Here is a 16517-nt window from a genome sequence, read left to right as displayed (position 1 = left end):
TGGGGGATTGAAGGGGCACTGATTCCAGCAAAGAATCAGAAGCCAACGGTCGGGGGGGAGAACACACCAGCCTGGGCTACGACCGTTCCCCTGTGTGGTGCATTGTCTGGGTTCGCTTCTCTACTCCTCTCCTTGGGGCTCAGTCAAGCAGCACCCCGGGCTGAGATCTGTGCCCCGGGGGTGTGGGGGAGAGCTAGGCTGTGCTGGTGAAAGAGCGGCTGGCAGCAGTCTGACGCCAGGCTGGCCTCTCCACCCTGTGTGCTCTGCGCTGCCCGCCAGCGCTGGCTGTGGAACCCAGGAGTCCTGCCTGCCAATCATGAGGCAGTTCTTCATCCCTGGGGCTGATGAGGTGGGGGCTGAGAGAACAACCCCCCCAGCTTTGTGCATGTAAAGAAATAGATCCTGGCCCCCAGGTTCCATAAAGCCGGGAGGGCAGCGGGGCGGCACTTTGCCTTTTTCATGTCAAGGTTGACGGGGACGGAGCAAAGAGATTTTTCACCTCCTCTAGTAAGTCTCCACTGGTCGTGGAGTGCCCAGGGGTGCCTACCACATCGCCCTCCTTCCGAGCTTGGCCACCATCGTCCATGGCCCTGAGTCGCCTCCCTGGTCTCTCCGCGGGAGGTACCCCTGTGATTTGAGCAAGCCTTTGGAGCAGTTACCACAGCCAGCGCCCCAGGGTTTATTGCTATAGCTTCCCCTCCGCTGCTGGGAGGGGGATTCCCCCTGCTCCTCCGCTCCCTTGAGCCCTCTCCCACGCTGGCCCGGAGGCGGGGGAAGCGAAAGCAGCTCTGGCATTTTTTTAATTTAAAAAAGCAGCGCGCTGGCGGGTGCAATCGCGGCACAAATCTTTCCGCCTCCCCCACGCTTATTTACACGGAGCAGCCACCTGCCACAGCCAAGTGTGTGGGGCTGGCAGCAGGCGGCACGGGTGCAAGTGACTGCAATCGCTGTAGCCACAGTCCTCAGCTGCCGTCTGTACTAGTTGGCCTTCGTGCTGGGGCTTGAAGCTCCCCTGCCCCCCTCCTGCTACTAGCCTCGGGGGCAAGTTTAGGGGCGAGATCTCCAGGCGCTGGGGGCCATGTAGTTCATCCTGGGGTGACTTGTCTCTGCAAAGCCCTGATCCTAGTCCATGACACAGCGGCGGAAGCAACTCAGGGCTCCGTTTTCCCTGCTGGTTCTAGTTTCTGGGACAGCACGGTGAGGATCTTGTCGAATTTCCCGTAGCGTTCGGCCTGCGTCCCGCCGGCTCCTCTGCTGCCCCAGAATAAGCGGAGTGCGAACTCGGTTTGGAAAGCTTCCAGGAGCTCTGGCGTGGCTTGAAACCCTAGGGGGAGGAGAGACGATCGAGGAGGGCTGAGCCGCTGGCTGACGCCTTCCATTGAGGTTGGCGTTAGCACAGGCCGGGCTCCTAAGAACTGGCTTTAGTGACTACATCCAAGGGGCAAGGCCCAGAGTCTAGGACACCTCAGAACATTTCCATGGAAGCTGCTCTGCACGGGGGACTGATTTTGAGGCTGCAATCTTTCACAAACAGCAGCTGTTTTCTGCAGCAAATTTCAATTTTTTTCCACTGAAAAACCCCAAACTAAAACCATTTCTATTTGGATCTGCCCCCCACTGTGCTTAGGGGAGTCGCCGTTCAATGGCTTCATGTCTACCACCGCTTCTATGGGCAGGGCTCCCTCGCTGGACTGCATTTCCCATCATGCACTACAGCCTCACTTCAGGATACATAGCGGCAATGGCATCATGGGAGTCTCAGGTCAGGGTGCATCATGGGAAATGTAGTCCAGCTGGGGAGCCCAGTCCAGAGAAATGAGACAACTGAACTACAACTCCCATGAGGCTCTGGAAAACGTTCAGCCAGCCCCTAGCTGGGGGGTTACAGCTGAGCCGATAAACGCAAAGGTCTCTGCAGCCCTACCTTGGAGCTTAGCCTCTGCGGTGGCTTTGTAGGCTCCAGCGTTGGTGGCGATAGAGCGGGCAGACTCTAGCGTGCTTAGGAGGAGGGCGCAGCTCTCCTCGTGGTCATCCCACAGCTGCTCCCCTTCCATGAGGCTGATGAGAGGCAGGAGATGGGGGATGGCGACCTCTCCCAGGGAGGAGTTCCCTGCAGCACGGGGACAAAGGGTCATACAGACACATTCACGCGGGGTCTGTAGCCAACACGTGCCTTGTAGCGCAAGCACTGCTGCCCAGACAAATCTGCCCCACCCTGGTGGCAGCTGGGCTGACAACCCAGATCCTTTGAGCAGCAAATGCGCAGACCTTGGCCGCTGGCGCTAGAATCATAGAAGATGAGGGTTGGACGAGACCTCGGGAGGTATCTAGTCCAACCTCCTGCTCAAAGCAGGACCCACCCCAACTAAATCATCCCAGCCACGACATTGGCAAGGCAGGCCTTGAAAAACCTCTAAGGATGTAGATTCCACCACCTCCCTAGGTAACCCATTCCAGTGCTTCACCACCCCCCTAGGGAAAAAGTTAATGTCCAACCTAGACCTCCCCCACTGCAACTCGAGACCGTTGCTCATTGTTCTGTCATCTGCCACCACTGAGAACAGCCTAGCCCCATCCTCCCTGGAACCCCCCGTTAGGGTCGGTTAAAAGCGGCTATTAAAATCCCCCCTCACTCGTCTCTTCTGCAGCCTAAACAAGCCTAGTTCCCGCAGCCTCTCCTCATAAGTCTTGTGCCCCTGCTCTCTAATCGTTTCCGTTGCCCTCTGCTGGACTCGCTCCAATTTGTCCACATCCTTCCTGGTTGGGGGGGGGGGGCCTAAAACTGGACACAATACTCCAAATAAGGGCTCACTGAAGAGAAGGGAATAATCACTTCCCTCCATCTGCTGCCAATGCTCCTACTAATGCAGCCCAATGTGCCGTTTGCCTTCTTGGCAGCCAGGGCACACTGCTGCCTCATACCCAGCTCCTTGTCCACTGTAACCCCCAGGGCCTGCTCTGCTGAACTGCTGCCTGGCCCGTCGGTCCCCCGTCTGTAGCAGTGCAGAGACGACTGCAGCATGAGTAGGTCTTTTATCCGAGGCCCAGGTCTCGCCAAGCCCAGACACTGGGGTTGATGTAGCCGGCAACCAGGCCTGATCCCCCCCTCCCTGAAACACCAGTGGAAGCTGCTCTGCTGAAAGGGAAACAGCCCCCCCATGATTGTGGATGCATCCAGCCATCACACGTTCCACCCGGCGTTAGTCAGTTGCAGAGGGGCGCTGTACGGCTTCGAATGCCTGGGAGGCGGGGATTGGGTGTGGGGACGAATTCTCTCCCTTCTACCAGAAAGGTGCTTTGCTCTTGCACACTACGGCTGCAGGAACAAAATTAATGGAGCGGGACATTGAGGGTGAAATGTTACCCTGGGGCTGCATCGATGTACAGCCCGATAGCATAGTGCAGAGGATGCTGGGAGACCCTTTGATACAGAAATCTTTCCCCCCACCACCCCATGGTATTTTTGATTCTTACCTGGTGCCCATCACCGTTGCAGCTGGGCACCTCACAGTCATTCATGCACTCATCCTCCAGGCAGCGAAAGGCTCTCACCCTCCCATTGTACAGATGGGGAAACTGAGGGGCTCTGTGATTTGTTTAAGGTCACACAGGAAGGCTGGGCCAGAGCAGGGAATTAAACCTGGGGTTCCCAACTCTCAGGCCAACACTAACCACTAGACTATCCTTTCTCCTGGACTATGCTAGCGCTCTGGCATAGGGGTGTAAAAGGGTAATTGCATGGGGCAAGAGCAGCCTGCGTAGGGGACCTGTACTATTTGGCGACAGAGATGATCCAGCCCAGGCTGGTGGGACACAGGCCCAGGTGAGGCCATTCCTTTATACCTCCTTCCCGGTCTATTTCCCACCTCTCCGGGTGTCAGCCACACCCTGCAACCCTCTTTTCCCGGGGCGAGATTCAGTCCCATAATGCTCTCGTCCCCCCCCCATCCCAGGGCTGGCAGAGAAGACCCCACCTCCCACCCCCCACCCAGAGCTGGCAGCCCCATGCCCATCATCGCAGGTCGAGGGCCGGGGTCCCCCCACAGGCCACCGCTCACCTTCCCCCCGGTTCAGGCATTTCACGAAGGGCTTGAGGTCTTTCTCGAAGGCGATGGCACTCTCGGTGTGGCTCTGCCGCAGCTGCCTCCACGTCTGATCCAGCCGTGCGATCTGCGGGGGAGGGAGACAGAGAAAGGATTGAGAGATGGGTGTGGGGGGGGGGGCTACCGCGGGATCATCGCTGACCGGACAATGACAACGCGAGGCTGCTGCACAGACAGGAAGAAATCCCCAGGGAGCGCACAGAGACCAGGGCTGGAATAGGGCTGCATCTGGTCCATAAGCCACTCCCGTCCCCCTGACCCATCTCCATGGGGAGGTGACACCACGGTGATGAGGGCTCTACTACTACCCGGATGGAGGGGAGTCCTAGGCCCAAGGCCCGTCAAAGCCTACGGCATCCCATCAGGAGGTAAGCAACTGAAGACCCCGACTGGGCGCGGCACAGCCCCCCTGACCGAAATCAGGGCCCCCCTTGTGCCGGGCGCTGCGTCGAGTGAGAGATGGTCCCTGCCCTGAACAGCTCCCCATCTACACACACAGGATGGGCAGGGGAAACTGAGGCCCAGGGAGAGGAAATGACTTGTCCAAGGTCATAGAACTGGTTTCCTAGTCCACGAGACCCTGTTGCCTCCACCTCACCCCCACTCCCCCAAATGGGGCCCAGGGGAGTTTTGCTCCCCACTGTCTGCCCCCCCCCCCGGGCTCTATCCATTCGCACCCCATCCCTTGGACAGATGATTCCATTGGCCTCTCCCCGCCCCGCCCTACGCCCCCATGGGCCGGCCAGAACCATCCCTCCAAATAGCCCTTATCACTGCTGCCTTCTGGGCCGGCCTCCACCCCCCTCCCCGGCCTGCCCCTCACCTGGGGCAGCTGCAGGCCCTTCATCACGGCCGACAGAGCAAACAGGTCCCCCACTGACCCCTTCAGCTCCACGGCCAGCTGGACAATCTTGTGCAGGGTGGCGGCTCGCTCAGCCACGGCCCCCGTGCAGCCCAGGATGTCCACGGCGATGCCCAGGGCAATGAGGTGGTGCCTGCAGGGGGCAGAGAGGACGCAGGGGCTGAGCTGACGGCTCGTTAGCAGCCGGCCTCCACAGGCAGCAAAGGGCTAGGCTGTTGCCGCACCTGCTCACAGGTGGCTGGTGTTACAGGGTGCAAACTAAGCAGAGTGGAGCTCCGTTGTGTGTTGGATGGGAGACCTGCCAGAGAAACACCCCCATGGAGCGTGGGGAGGGAGCGGGGTTAGGCCCAGTCTCCACCTGAAAACCCAGAGCAATCTAGCTACGGTGAGCAGGGGTGTGAAAAACTAACACCCTCCCCCCTTCTCCCCTGATGAGTTAAGGGCCAGTGTAGACACCCCTCGATGAAGGATTTTTTTCCCCTGGCTTAGCTACTGCCACTGGAGGGGGGTGGATTTTCTCCAGCGATGGAAATACCCCTTCCACCGTGACAAGTGTCTGCCCCGCAGCTGTAGGACGTGAAGCATAGACATGGCACTGGGGGTGGCGCTGTGCTGCAGGGAGCAGGGGTCTCAGTAGGGGGCGCTCTCCCCAGCAGTCAGTGCTGACTGCACTACCACACTGCCGTGCTAGGAGGCGCTCTGCCACCTTTTGGGTGAGGCTCCGAATCTTAATCGTTCCTGTGGTCAGTAAAGGGCTTTCCCCAGCCATGGGCTAGTCTAACTTCCCCTCCCAGGGCTTCAGTTAGACGCCAGCTTCCCCTCCTGCCGGTCCAAATCCTGCCGTGCAGCTGTTTAGCGACCCTCATGCCCCCACCCAGAGGCGGCCGCATTTCAACATGGCTGCGTCTCGCCCTGCAGCCCCCACCTGCCACACTGAGCCGCTCCCCCCAGGCTGGTACCTTTCCAACAGGTCCAGGCGCAGCTGGTGCCCATGAGGCAGGGTGATCAGCTCCAGCCCCGAGCTCACCCCCATCGCCCGCTGCTGCTCCCCGGACACCCCGGTGACCCTGCCAACCTGGTGCAAGCAACAGACAAGTGCAGGGGTGAGGGCCCGAGATCTGCTGGGACAGAGGACCCCTCCTGCTGGCGGGCGGTGGAGGGGAGCCAGATCACTGGGTCCCCCAAGGGGTAGGGGGCTTTTCTTATTACACCGAAGAGCCCCCGGATATGCTGACTCCGTCCCCAAATTCACTGGCGAGCAAGCCATGCCCCCAGCTGGGCTCCAGTCGGCCCCTCCAAAGACCAGGGGTGGGGGTGGGGCACAGCCGGTCCATAAGTCACCCGCTACCCATCTCCAGGACCGCGGTGCTGCAGGGAGTGGGGAGCAGTAGGGGGCGCTCTCCCCAGGCAGTTAGCTCTGGGCAAAGGGGGGCGCGCAATAGGGGGTGCTCGCCCCACGCAGGCAGAGCCGACCCCAATGCCCTATAACCACCCAGATCTCCTACTTCCTGTTCCGGGCGGCTTCCCCTCGGAGCTATGGGGCTCTTACCCACTCCCTCGCGGGGTGGGGACAGCTCCACAGCCCCCGAGATCCCATGCCTCCCTCCACTCTCCTCAATGTGCAACCCCTTCATGGGACCGCCCAGGATAACGAGCCCCCCCCCCCCCCCCCCCCCCGGTAATATCCCCCCTGGAGCAGCTGCTGGGCATGGCTGGGGCACAAGAACACAAACCCAGGGGCCAGTTTTAGCCCACAGGGTGCAACCACATCCCCAGGGGGTCCCGGGGCCCAGGGCAATTAGAGGCAGGGGTCAGGCCACCCGCCCACCCACGCTGGTCTGGTTTAGTGCCCGGGGCTGGCTGGCATGGTGGCCTGCGTCAATGATCCCGACTGGCATTAAACGCTCCTGCTCCGGGGTGTCTTGCACTAAAAGGGTCTCGAAGCAACGAGGCAGTGGGGGCCTCACAACCAACTCGCCTCCCTGCATTCTCACAGGGCACCGTCATCCCACCCACTGGGGAAACTGAGGCACAGGGAAAGTGACTGGCCCATAGCTCCGTAGTGAGTTGGCAGCACAGCTGGGACTGGAACCCAGGAGTCCTGGCAGCCGGCTCCCCTGGCTCTAACCACTACACCCCACTCCCCTCCCAGAGCTGGGGATAGAACCTAGGAGTCCCAGCACCCCGCTCCCCCAGGCTCTAACCACTACACCCCACTCCCCTCCCAGAGCTGGGGATAGAACCCAGGCGTCCTGGCTCCCAGCGATCCCCCTTACCAGACAGTCCATCTGGAGGACGTGCAGGGCCATGGTCCGGCAGTCATGCCGGGTGAACATGTCCTTCAGCCGCTTGAGGGCGCCGGGCTCCAGGGGCTTGTTGTCGGGGGGCAGGAGGAGGGAGTGGAAGCTGTGGGGCTGGAAGGAGGAAACCGTCTCCAGCTGGGGGCGCACGAAGCCCCCCATCTCCTCCTCCTCCTCGCAGCAGCGCGGCCGGGGCCGTGGCGCCCCCTCGTCTTCTAGGAAGCCGAAGGCTGTGTCCGTGGCCCGGGCTCGGCCACGCCACTTCTCGGTGTGCAACCGAGCCACGTGGCTCCGCAGGTCCCCTGGGGCTTTGGGCACCAGCTCGCAGTAGGTGCTGAGCTGCTCCCGGCAGGCCTCGCCCCCCAGCATGGAGGGGGCCCGCAGCGGCTTGGGGGGCGCCTTGGAGTGCAGCTGCCCCTCCGAGCCGCTCCGGGCGGCCCCCTCCTCGGTGTCCAGCCGCCGGGGGGCGGTGGGCCGCAGCACGGGGTCGCTGCCGGTGCGGAAGACGGGCGAGAGAGGCGGGAGCTCCTGGGCGCCGGCGGGAGCTTCCGGGCTGCCTGCGGAGGGAGACAGGGCCGTGTCAGAGGGGGGAGCGGAGCAGCTGGACGCGGGGCACGCGGACCCCACGGAGCGCTCCCTACCAGCCGTCCCACCCGCCTTCGGGGCACAGACAGAGTCCCCCAGCCCCTTGGCAACAGCTGATGCCTCAGGGCCGTAGCCCGTCCCCACCCCCCTCCAGCCCAACTCCACCCTCGTCCCCCCGTGCACACACCCCCCGGTGTAAATCCATTGCCGCTCCATGCACGTCCCTGCCTTTACTCCTGATTTACACCAGGGCACCGGCGGGGCATCCGGTCCCAAAGGGACGCTGCCTGGCTGACACAGCGAGGACATGGCCATGCTGGGAAGGGGACCCGGGGCGGGGTGGGGGGGGTCCTGATTTCTGATCCTGCTGCTTTCACCTCAGGAGATGGGCACTTGGAGCCTGGTTCTGATCCCAGCCAGGACTGGTTTAAATCCGGAGTCACTCCATTAGAGACAGGGGAGTTACACCAGTGTGAAAGCAGCGGGGTGGTGATCAGCGCTATAGTAACACGCAGCAGGGCAAGATCCTCAGCTGGCGTAAATGGGCAGTGGCTTCATTGGAGTCGACGTAAGGAGGCCATTATTTGGTGCATTATGGTAATGCCTGGGAGCCCCAGTCAGGGTCCAGAACCCTGTTGTGCTCGGTGCTGTATATTATTTATTAGCTGTATTACGGTAGCGCCTAGGAGCGTGCAGGGCACTGTACGTTATTTATTAGGTGCATTACGGTAGCGCCTGGACTCATTGCACTAGGGAGCTGTGCAAACCCGCTGTGACGCCAGCGTAAATCTGGATTAATTGCACTGAAGGCGGCAGCCAAACCAACCCCTGCCCTGCACCCCCCAAGTGCAGGAAGGGGTTAATCTCCCCCCTCTCCCCCCCACAGCCCTGGCTCCCATGCACCTGTCCGCAGGTTACTGTCCGACTGCGCCGTGTAGAGCGAGGGTCGCTGGCCCAGCTGATCCAGCCCGGTGGGGTGGCTCTCGCTCCTGTCTTTCACCCTGCAGGGAGAAGCGGCAACACCATGGCCCCAGGTCGCTGCAGACCCCCAAGCTGCAACGGGCCCACACCCAGAATAAAGGGGACGTCGGAGTCCCGTGCCCGGCTGGGAGATCTGGGATCCCGCCCTCTGTGCCGGGGCTGGGCTGCCCCACGGGATGGGCTCGTTCATGGGGGAGCCAGTCCGGAGCCCGAGGCGCTGGGCTGAGTCAAGCATAGCACAGAGGATTGGCCTTTCAGACCAACCCACAGCGCGGGGGGGCAGTTTGGCACACACGGGGTTAACACGCAGGGCAGCCCCTGGGTTGGCAAAGCGCTTAGCAAGGCACTGAGCATCACAATCCATCCCCCGGATGAGGGGGATCAGAAACCCACTTCACTGATGGGAAACTGAGGCAAGGAACAGGGAAGAGGCTTCCCCTCAGGTCACATTGTGACTCTATGGCAGAGTGGGAATAGAACCCAGGAGTCCTGACTCCCAGCCCCCCTGCTCTAACCACTAGACCCCACTCCCCTCCCTGAGCCAGGCACAGAACCCAGGAGTCCTGGCTCCCAGCGCCCCCACCCCAGCTCCAACCAGCACTCACCGGAGCAGGTTCCCCTCTGTCAACATCTCCCCAGCGGTGAGCCGGCGGAGGCTGAGTCTGCGGGCAGGGGTCGCAACCCCCGTGGCCGGCTCCTTCCCATCTGGGTGGGGCTGGCCGGTGGCTCCGTAGCGCTCCTGCAGGCAGCGCAGCGGCACGGCCCTGTTGATGGGCCGGGAGACCACGGCGCCTGAGGTCTCCGAGATGGGCTTGCGGTTGCCCACGTAGAAGCGCACCAGGGCCGGCACGTTGTCAAACTGGTCCTGCTCAAACTGGAAGAGGGTGCGGGAGTAGCCCAGGCGGGGGCGCAGCACCACCCGGATGATCTTGAAGTGCAGGGTCTCCCCCCGCCACTGGCAGGACAGCACGTAGTCCCCCGGGCTGGAGCCTGAGTCCCGGATCAGGAAATCCCCGTCCTCCCCCAGCAGGGACTCGGCCTCCTGGGGAGACAAGCATTATTCATGAGTGGGGATGGCGGGCAGTGGGGTCTAGTGGTTAGAGCAGGGGGGCTGCGAGCCAGGACTCCTGGGTTCTGTCCCTGGCTCTGGGAGGGGAGTGGGGTCTAGTGATTAGAGCAGGGGAGATGGGAGTCAAAACTCCTGCACTCCATCCCTGGCTCTGCCACTGACTTCCTGCGTGACCTTGGGCAAATCACTTCTCCCTGCTCCTGTTTTCCCCTCTGTCAAACGGTGGGACTGGGCTCTATGGGGCAGAGCTCCTCACGCTCTCTCTGGATCAATGCAACATCCCTTGCAATGGGGCTGGGGCCTCTAGGCGCTACCATAATACACCCAATAAAGAGGAACCGTGGGCACCTCCCGTGGCAGGCAGCCGTGGTACCACGCGTGGCTCCGCAGCTCGTCGGTGCTGAGCTTCAGCTCTTCCTCCAGCTCCTTCCTGAGCTTCTCCTTGGCCGGCTCCATGGTCACCTCCGCTTAGGCCTCCTGGGCGGCAAAAGGTCAAAGGTCAGCCGCAGCATCTTCCTCCCAGCCGCCGGGTTAGTAAATCGACTCTGGCTTCCTGCCCGCCCGGCCCCAGACTCAGGCAGCCTGACCTCTCTCAGCCTCCGACCCAGGACAGCTCCAGCGAGCGACAAGGATCCCAGCTCCAGAGCTGCCCCTTCCACCGCCCGGAGCCGAGTTAAGCTCCATGAGGACTTTGCCCCCCTCGGCTGCGCTCCATCTATTAACCCTTTCTGTGCTTGATCCTCTGGCACCACAGCCTCTGGTCTAGTGATCATTCCACAGGGCTGAATCAGCATGTCCCAGTGCCAGTGGGAACCCCCCGGCTCAGGCCCGCTGGGTCGCTGCAGATACCAGCGCCAGCCTCACATCCCCACCGTGCATTACAACAGCACCTAGAGGCTTCACCCGAGATTGGACACTCCTGTGCCGGGTGCTGCCCACACAAGAGTGAGAGACGGTCCCTGCCCCAGCTGAGATCAGGGCCCGGTTGCTGCACACACAAGCGAGGGACGGTCCCTGCTGAGATCACAGACAGACAGACAGTGAGAAATAGACAAAACTCAGGCTAACCACCTTTCCTCTCGCTTTGTCTCTTTAGACTCTTCAGGGCAGGGACGTCTCCCTCTGTCTGCACCGCGCCCAGCACCACTGGGGCCCGCCTAGCCCAATGGCGGAAGGCAGGGGGAGGCGATCTCTACATGCCGCTGTAACGCTGCCAGTAATAAGGAGAGTCCCCGAGTGTGTTGTGGGTTAAGCCCAGGCTGACTGTGCCAAGAGGGCGAGGGAGAGCGGAAGGCGATAAGAAGGGGGAGTGGAAAGAGCAAGGTGCCGAAAGCGGACGTCTCTCCGATCCCTTTACCCTGCTTCCCTGTTCGCCCGGACGCAGAGGATCCTAGTCCTGGGAGTCAGATCCTCCTGTCCTAACGGTGGCTCCTGTCCTCCGGACTGTCTGCTCGGGGCAGGCGCCCGGTCCAAACTCCCCACGCAGCTTCTTGCCGAGGCAGGTTATCAGACGCCGAGCACACCTTGGGATGCCTAGGCGCTGACTCAGCGGCACTGGGAACCCGCCAACAGCCCGTGATCCCTGCAGGCCGGAAGAGTTCCAGCCCAGCGAGCAGGCCCCATGGTGCAGCGTGCAAGAACCCTCGGCACAGGGGACGAGCGTCACCCGCCCTGGCCGGGCCCTTCGATACTAGTTCTCACTCCTGCTTACGCAGGGGAGGGAGACGGCCCTGCCGGAGCTGGGGGGTTGCTCTGCAGCCAGCGTGTTCCCCCACAAGGTCACTGAACTCTGTGGGGGGGGGCCTCAGTTTCCCCTCCTCCTGCACCGTGGTGGCACTCACAGACCACAGGTCCTGCTCCCCGCCCCGCCTGGCACTCCTCTTCCAGAGCTCCGAGTCCTGGGTTCTAATCCAGACTCCCAGTCCCCTGTCCGCCCCCCTCAACCACTAGACCTCACTCCCCTCCCAGAGCCTGCTTGAGTCACATTCCTGACCAGAAAGCGTCCACCCTCAGCCCTTGGATCCAGGATCCCCATGTCCATCTAGCCCTTTCCTAGGGCTTCAGTCCCCTCGGATCAGGACCCCCTGTTTGCCTTTCTTCCGGCCTCCTGCCCCAGCTCCTGCCGGGACTCCCCTCAACCCCGCCACGCAGCTCCCCTGTGCAGAGCACCCCTTCTCCTCCACACTGCCCCGACTGCCCCAGCCCCTTGGCAACCAGCCAAGCATCTACTTATGGAGACTCTCAATAAGTCACGACCTTTCACAGGGATGTCCCAGCAGGCAGGGGCTTCACCTTGGGGGTCCCAGTCACAGGCACCCCACTGCACCCCTTGCTGGGAGAGGCCGGGACTGGAATAGCCAGAAACGCCCCCCCAACAGCCAGCGCTCCTGCCCCACTCCCCACAGCGCCCCCTGCTGGGAAAGGCCGGGCTTCCCCCAAGGCCAGCCTTCTGCCCCACTCCCTACAGCGCCCCCTGCCGGGAGAGGCCAGGGCTGGAGTAGCCTACGTTTCCTACAGGGGTGCGTCTACAACACAGGTGGAAGAGGGCTAGAAACTGGGGGGGAGGGTTTAATTAATGCGTTTGTTGGGCAAAAACGATTGCCTCACACGCTTCCCCTTGCCGCAGCCCGGTGGATTTTTTAAGCCCTGATTAAATACAGCACAAAAAAGTTAACAACCCAGGACAGCACCTCACAGTCAGGCAAGGAGTTCCTGCAACTTGAAGTCATTGATTTCTAAGCCAGCGGGCCGTGCCATGCAGCGATCCTTCCCGCTCCCCCCCCCCGAAGTCTCACGGTCACATTTTTTTAAAATGAGAAACTTCTGAGTTGATTTTTTTTTAATCCAGAGCGTTTGTGGACGTTTCTCTGCCGCATTTCTTCACGTTCCCAGCAGTGGAGGAGAAAACAGAAGTTTCAGCCTCCGCTCCTGTCACGCTCATTGTCTTCAGTATCGATAATACGTCCCTACCTCCTCGGGGTGTTGTGAGGAGAAATACGTTAAAAGATTGTGAGGCGCCCTGAGACGTGTTGCTGGGAAGTGCTATGGAGGAGTTAGACAGAACTGTTACTTTCAGAGTGTATCTCAGTCACTCCTCGAGCCCCTAATCCAGATCCGGAGCCTGCTGTACCAGGCACTGTGTAAACACATGGTAAGAGACCATCCTTCCCCTGAAGATCTGACAGTCTAAATAGACGAGACAAAGACAGCTCCTGATCCTCATTTCACAGCTGGGGAGCTGAGGGTCAGCGAGATGAAGTGACTCACCCAAGGAGTTTATGGGAACTCCAGATTTCCAGTCCAGGACCTACCCCACAAACCCACCCTTGCCTTTTTCCTCCCAGCCGCTCTGCCTCAAGTTTCCAACGCATCTTGTGCTGCACAGTTTTTATCCCCAGGTTCCAAGTGCAAAGCCTGCATTTGGCTCGTCTCTGCTTGTTTTGCGCGTATGTTACTGGAGAAAAGCAAGATCCCCCCCCACCCCCAATTGAGTTTGGGCCCATCCACAAGAACATGTTATAACAAAGCCAGGGCATGGTCATAGCATCATACCGCCCCCTAACATCACCGATCGGATAGTAGGGATAAGCACTTCTTATCCATAGACCACAGGGGCAGGATCATTAGCTCCATGGTACAGATGGGGAAACTGAGGCACAGAGAGGCCGTGACTAACAGCAGATCAATGGCAGACCTGGGAAAAGAGCCCACGCATCCCAGCTCCCAGCCCCTGAACCGGCCTGTCTCCTCTAACGTGCTGGTATCTAACACAGTCTGATGCTTTTTTAGAGTTTAAGACCGAGACGCCACCAATGCCTGAGGCTCTGCCGTGGCGGGAATTGATCATTGACACATGCTCAGATGACCCCAGCAGGCGACCCACGCCCCCAGCTGCAGAAGGTGGCAGATCCTGTCACCCCCAAGGTCCCTGCTGATCTGGGCTTGGCGTGAAGTTCCTGCCCGACACCACATCTGGCCATCAGATTGACCCCGAGCACGTGAGCCAAGATGCACCAAACAAGCATCCAGAAAGAGGGTTCTCTGGACTTCCTCAGAGCACCGGCCCCCCCGCCGGTGTCCCGTCTCCAGCCATGGGAAGCTGCAGCAGGGACCAGCCCCCAGCTCGGGCCTCAGCATCGGGCCTTACCTCCAGCCCTGAGCCCACTCAGCAGGCATTTTGCATCTGATGACAGCAGGGTCAGGCCTGGAGCATGGGCAGCGGCCCGTTCTCTTGACCCCTGGCCCATGTGCTAGCCACAAGACGGTCCACACAACTCACATGTGAGACTAGCAGGGAGCATTAGCCCACGGGGGCACAAACGTGGCAGAACGGGTTGCAATTTAGGACTCCATGGTCCTAATTTGGACCTCAGGCTGTCCCTGGAGACCTAAAAGGACAGTGACTCACCCCCCTAGGTCCTCACCCTGCAGACTCCAGGGTGCTCGGCCCCCCTGAATCATGGTGCTGGGTTCCCACAAGAGAAAGCCAAGCCCATATGGAATGGGGCGCAGACCCACCCACTCATCCAACACAGGCGCTGCTGAACTGGGCTGGGATCAGAGAGGAAAAGACTCCAAGAGGAATGATCCGATAATTTCGGCCCTATGCTAGGACTTGGGAGACCCAGCTTCACCCTGGGTGACCTTGGGCAAGTCATGTCGCCTTGCCTCAGTTTCCCCATCTGTACAATGGGGATGCCAGCACCGCCCTGCCTCAAATAGGAGGTTGTGAGGATAAATACATTAAAGACCGTGAAGGGCTTTGAGATCTGCTCATGTAAAGTGATGATTATATCCCCTGCTCAGCCAGCCACCCTATGGTTCCTTTGACCCTTGCAGCAGAAATGCCTGCCAAGATCAGGGACAGGCCCCCGTTTACAGAAGGGCTGAGCCCCCTACACCATAGCCAGACAGCGCACGTTCCCAGATCCGTAGATCTCAAGCCCAGAAGGGTCCACTGGGATGATCCGATGTGACCTCCCCCGTGGCTAACTCGCCGCACGGCTAAAAACGTGAATCTTACTTGCAGCATGAATTTGTCTGGCTTCAGCTACCGGCCACCGCACCCTTCATCAGATAGATTAAAGAGCCGCCTGCGATCAGAAATCTCCTCCCCGGGTAGGTGCTTCTAGACCGCGACCAAGTCACCCCTTCGCTTCCTCTCTTCTCCCAGCGCTAGGCAGGTTTGAATCGCTCAAAACAAGGCATATGAGAAGCTGCGACTCACAGGCAGCGCCGGGGGCGTCATGTGGAGGGATGCCAAGTCTGATGGGGCATCTCACCCTCTGTGATGGTTCACCACTGTGTGTTTGAAAGGCCTCCGGGAGCAGGCCCCAGGCACAGGACTCCGACACCCTCCAGGGCTCAGGCCGACACCTGCAGAGATGCTTCCTCCTAAAGGAGATGAGATTCGGATCAAAAGCTTCTCGGGAGGAAACTGATTGGCGAGACGAAGGAGATGAAAGGAGGGGCCGTTCCCAAGCTCTTTAGCCCCATCCGGGAAGGGAAAGGAGCCCTCTGGGCGCCTTCATCAGCAAAGAATTAGAGTGACAGATAAAAAGTCCCAGGGAGACGGTACGTGCTGGTCCCTGATTTTTTAATCAGTGGGGCAGACCAAAAAGCAAGTAAGCCAGGCAAGTGCACCAGCCACTCAATGGAGAATGGAGAGACGCAGGGTGAGAGTCTGATCTTGGCTGTGGCGGTGTAAATCCAGAATAACTCCAGTGACATCGATGGATGGACACCATTGTCTGGAGCTAATGCAACAGGGACTGGTGGTGGGAGGGGGCGGGGTAGGGAACCAGGCTGGCTGTGACAGATCAGAGCAATGGGCCCATCAAAGGAGAGGCGATACAGCGCTAATGGGCCCATTGCCCTGACCTGGCACCAGGGTACGGGCAGGGGATCGGGTGGCGAGGAGGCAGGATACTGGGCTAGAGGGGCCCGTTGGTCTGATCCTGCAGGACGGTCCCTGTGTCCCCACTCCTGAACTGGATGTCACCAGGCGAGCGGCAAGACGGCTGCCATTTTTCAAGCATGTCGCTTTCCTGCCTCTCATGACCCTTCCAATCCCCAGGCTGCACGCCAGGCCCAGGGCATGGAAACACCGGCCCTGCGGCTCCGGCCCTGGGAATCCAAACACAAAGGGCTGGGATGAGGGAGAGAACGGCCACACAATGGAGAGGAAATCCTCCCCGCCCTGGCGTGCTTCCCCCCCAGCCATCACAGGGCCATCTCGCTGGAACAACACCAGCCCAGGAGGCAGGCTCAGGGACTGGATCCTCCTCCCACACTCCCCAGCTTCACCGGGACCCACGGGCCTGGGCCTTCGTCAGCCAGCGTCAATCAGCCGTGACTCCAATGGAGTGACGCCAGTTTACACCGGGTGGGAATCTGGGCCCAGCACATCAACTCCAGTGGAGCGACTCCCATTTACACTGGGGTGAAGGGAAAAATCGGACCCTTTGCTGCTAGCAAATGGAATAAACACCAAAGACCGGGCACCTGAGCCGGTGCAACGGCAGCGGAAGGAAGCCGGTCACCCGAAATAAGGGACTTAGCGCTTGTATTCATGCCACCCAAACACAGACAGCCCACCGCCTCCGTGAACCACCGCC

The 16517-nt window shown here is 60.5% G+C and overlaps 1 protein-coding gene across 3 annotated transcripts; it reads right to left on the bottom strand.

Moving 5' to 3' along the window:
- Positions 1-782: 782 nt before the first annotated feature.
- Positions 783-15233, bottom strand: SH2D3A (SH2 domain containing 3A). 3 transcript variants are annotated; one of them, XM_067560411.1, is made up of 10 exons: positions 15128-15233; positions 10249-10377; positions 9437-9873; positions 8754-8851; positions 7242-7822; positions 5925-6040; positions 4927-5098; positions 4059-4170; positions 1925-2110; positions 783-1324 (listed from the first exon to the last, which is right to left on the bottom strand). In XM_067560411.1, exons 2-10 carry the CDS (start codon positions 10354-10356, stop codon positions 1152-1154), a joined length of 1983 nt encoding a protein of 660 aa, XP_067416512.1. In that variant the 5' UTR covers positions 10357-10377; positions 15128-15233; the 3' UTR covers positions 783-1151. The 3 variants fall into 3 exon arrangements, with proteins under 3 accessions (XP_067416512.1, XP_067416511.1, XP_067416513.1); XM_067560410.1 differs by having other exon boundaries at positions 14924-15169; XM_067560412.1 differs by lacking the exon at positions 15128-15233 and adding an exon at positions 11258-11313.
- Positions 15234-16517: the final 1284 nt, after the last annotated feature.

The sequence above is a fragment of the Emydura macquarii genome, unplaced genomic scaffold, assembly GCF_026122565.2.
Source record: "Emydura macquarii macquarii isolate MOO-44397 ecotype Brisbane River unplaced genomic scaffold, CSIRO-AGI_Emac_v2 contig_2292, whole genome shotgun sequence".
Classification (NCBI taxonomy): Eukaryota; Metazoa; Chordata; order Testudines; family Chelidae; genus Emydura; species Emydura macquarii.
Note: the sequence above shows the minus strand (reverse complement) of the source record. Positions and strands in the feature narration are given on the sequence as shown.

Coding starts and splice junctions, on each gene's coding strand:
- SH2D3A (XM_067560411.1), bottom strand. CDS start 10,356: ATGGAGCCGGCCAAGGAGAAGCTCAGGAAGGAGCTGGAGGAAGAGCTG. Junction 8,852..9,436: donor ACAGAGGGGAACCTGCTCCG/GTGAGTGCTGGT, acceptor TTCTCCCTGCAG/GGTGAAAGACAGGAGCGAGA. Junction 6,041..7,241: donor TCCTCCAGATGGACTGTCTG/GTAAGGGGGATC, acceptor TGCTTGCACCAG/GTTGGCAGGGTCACCGGGGT.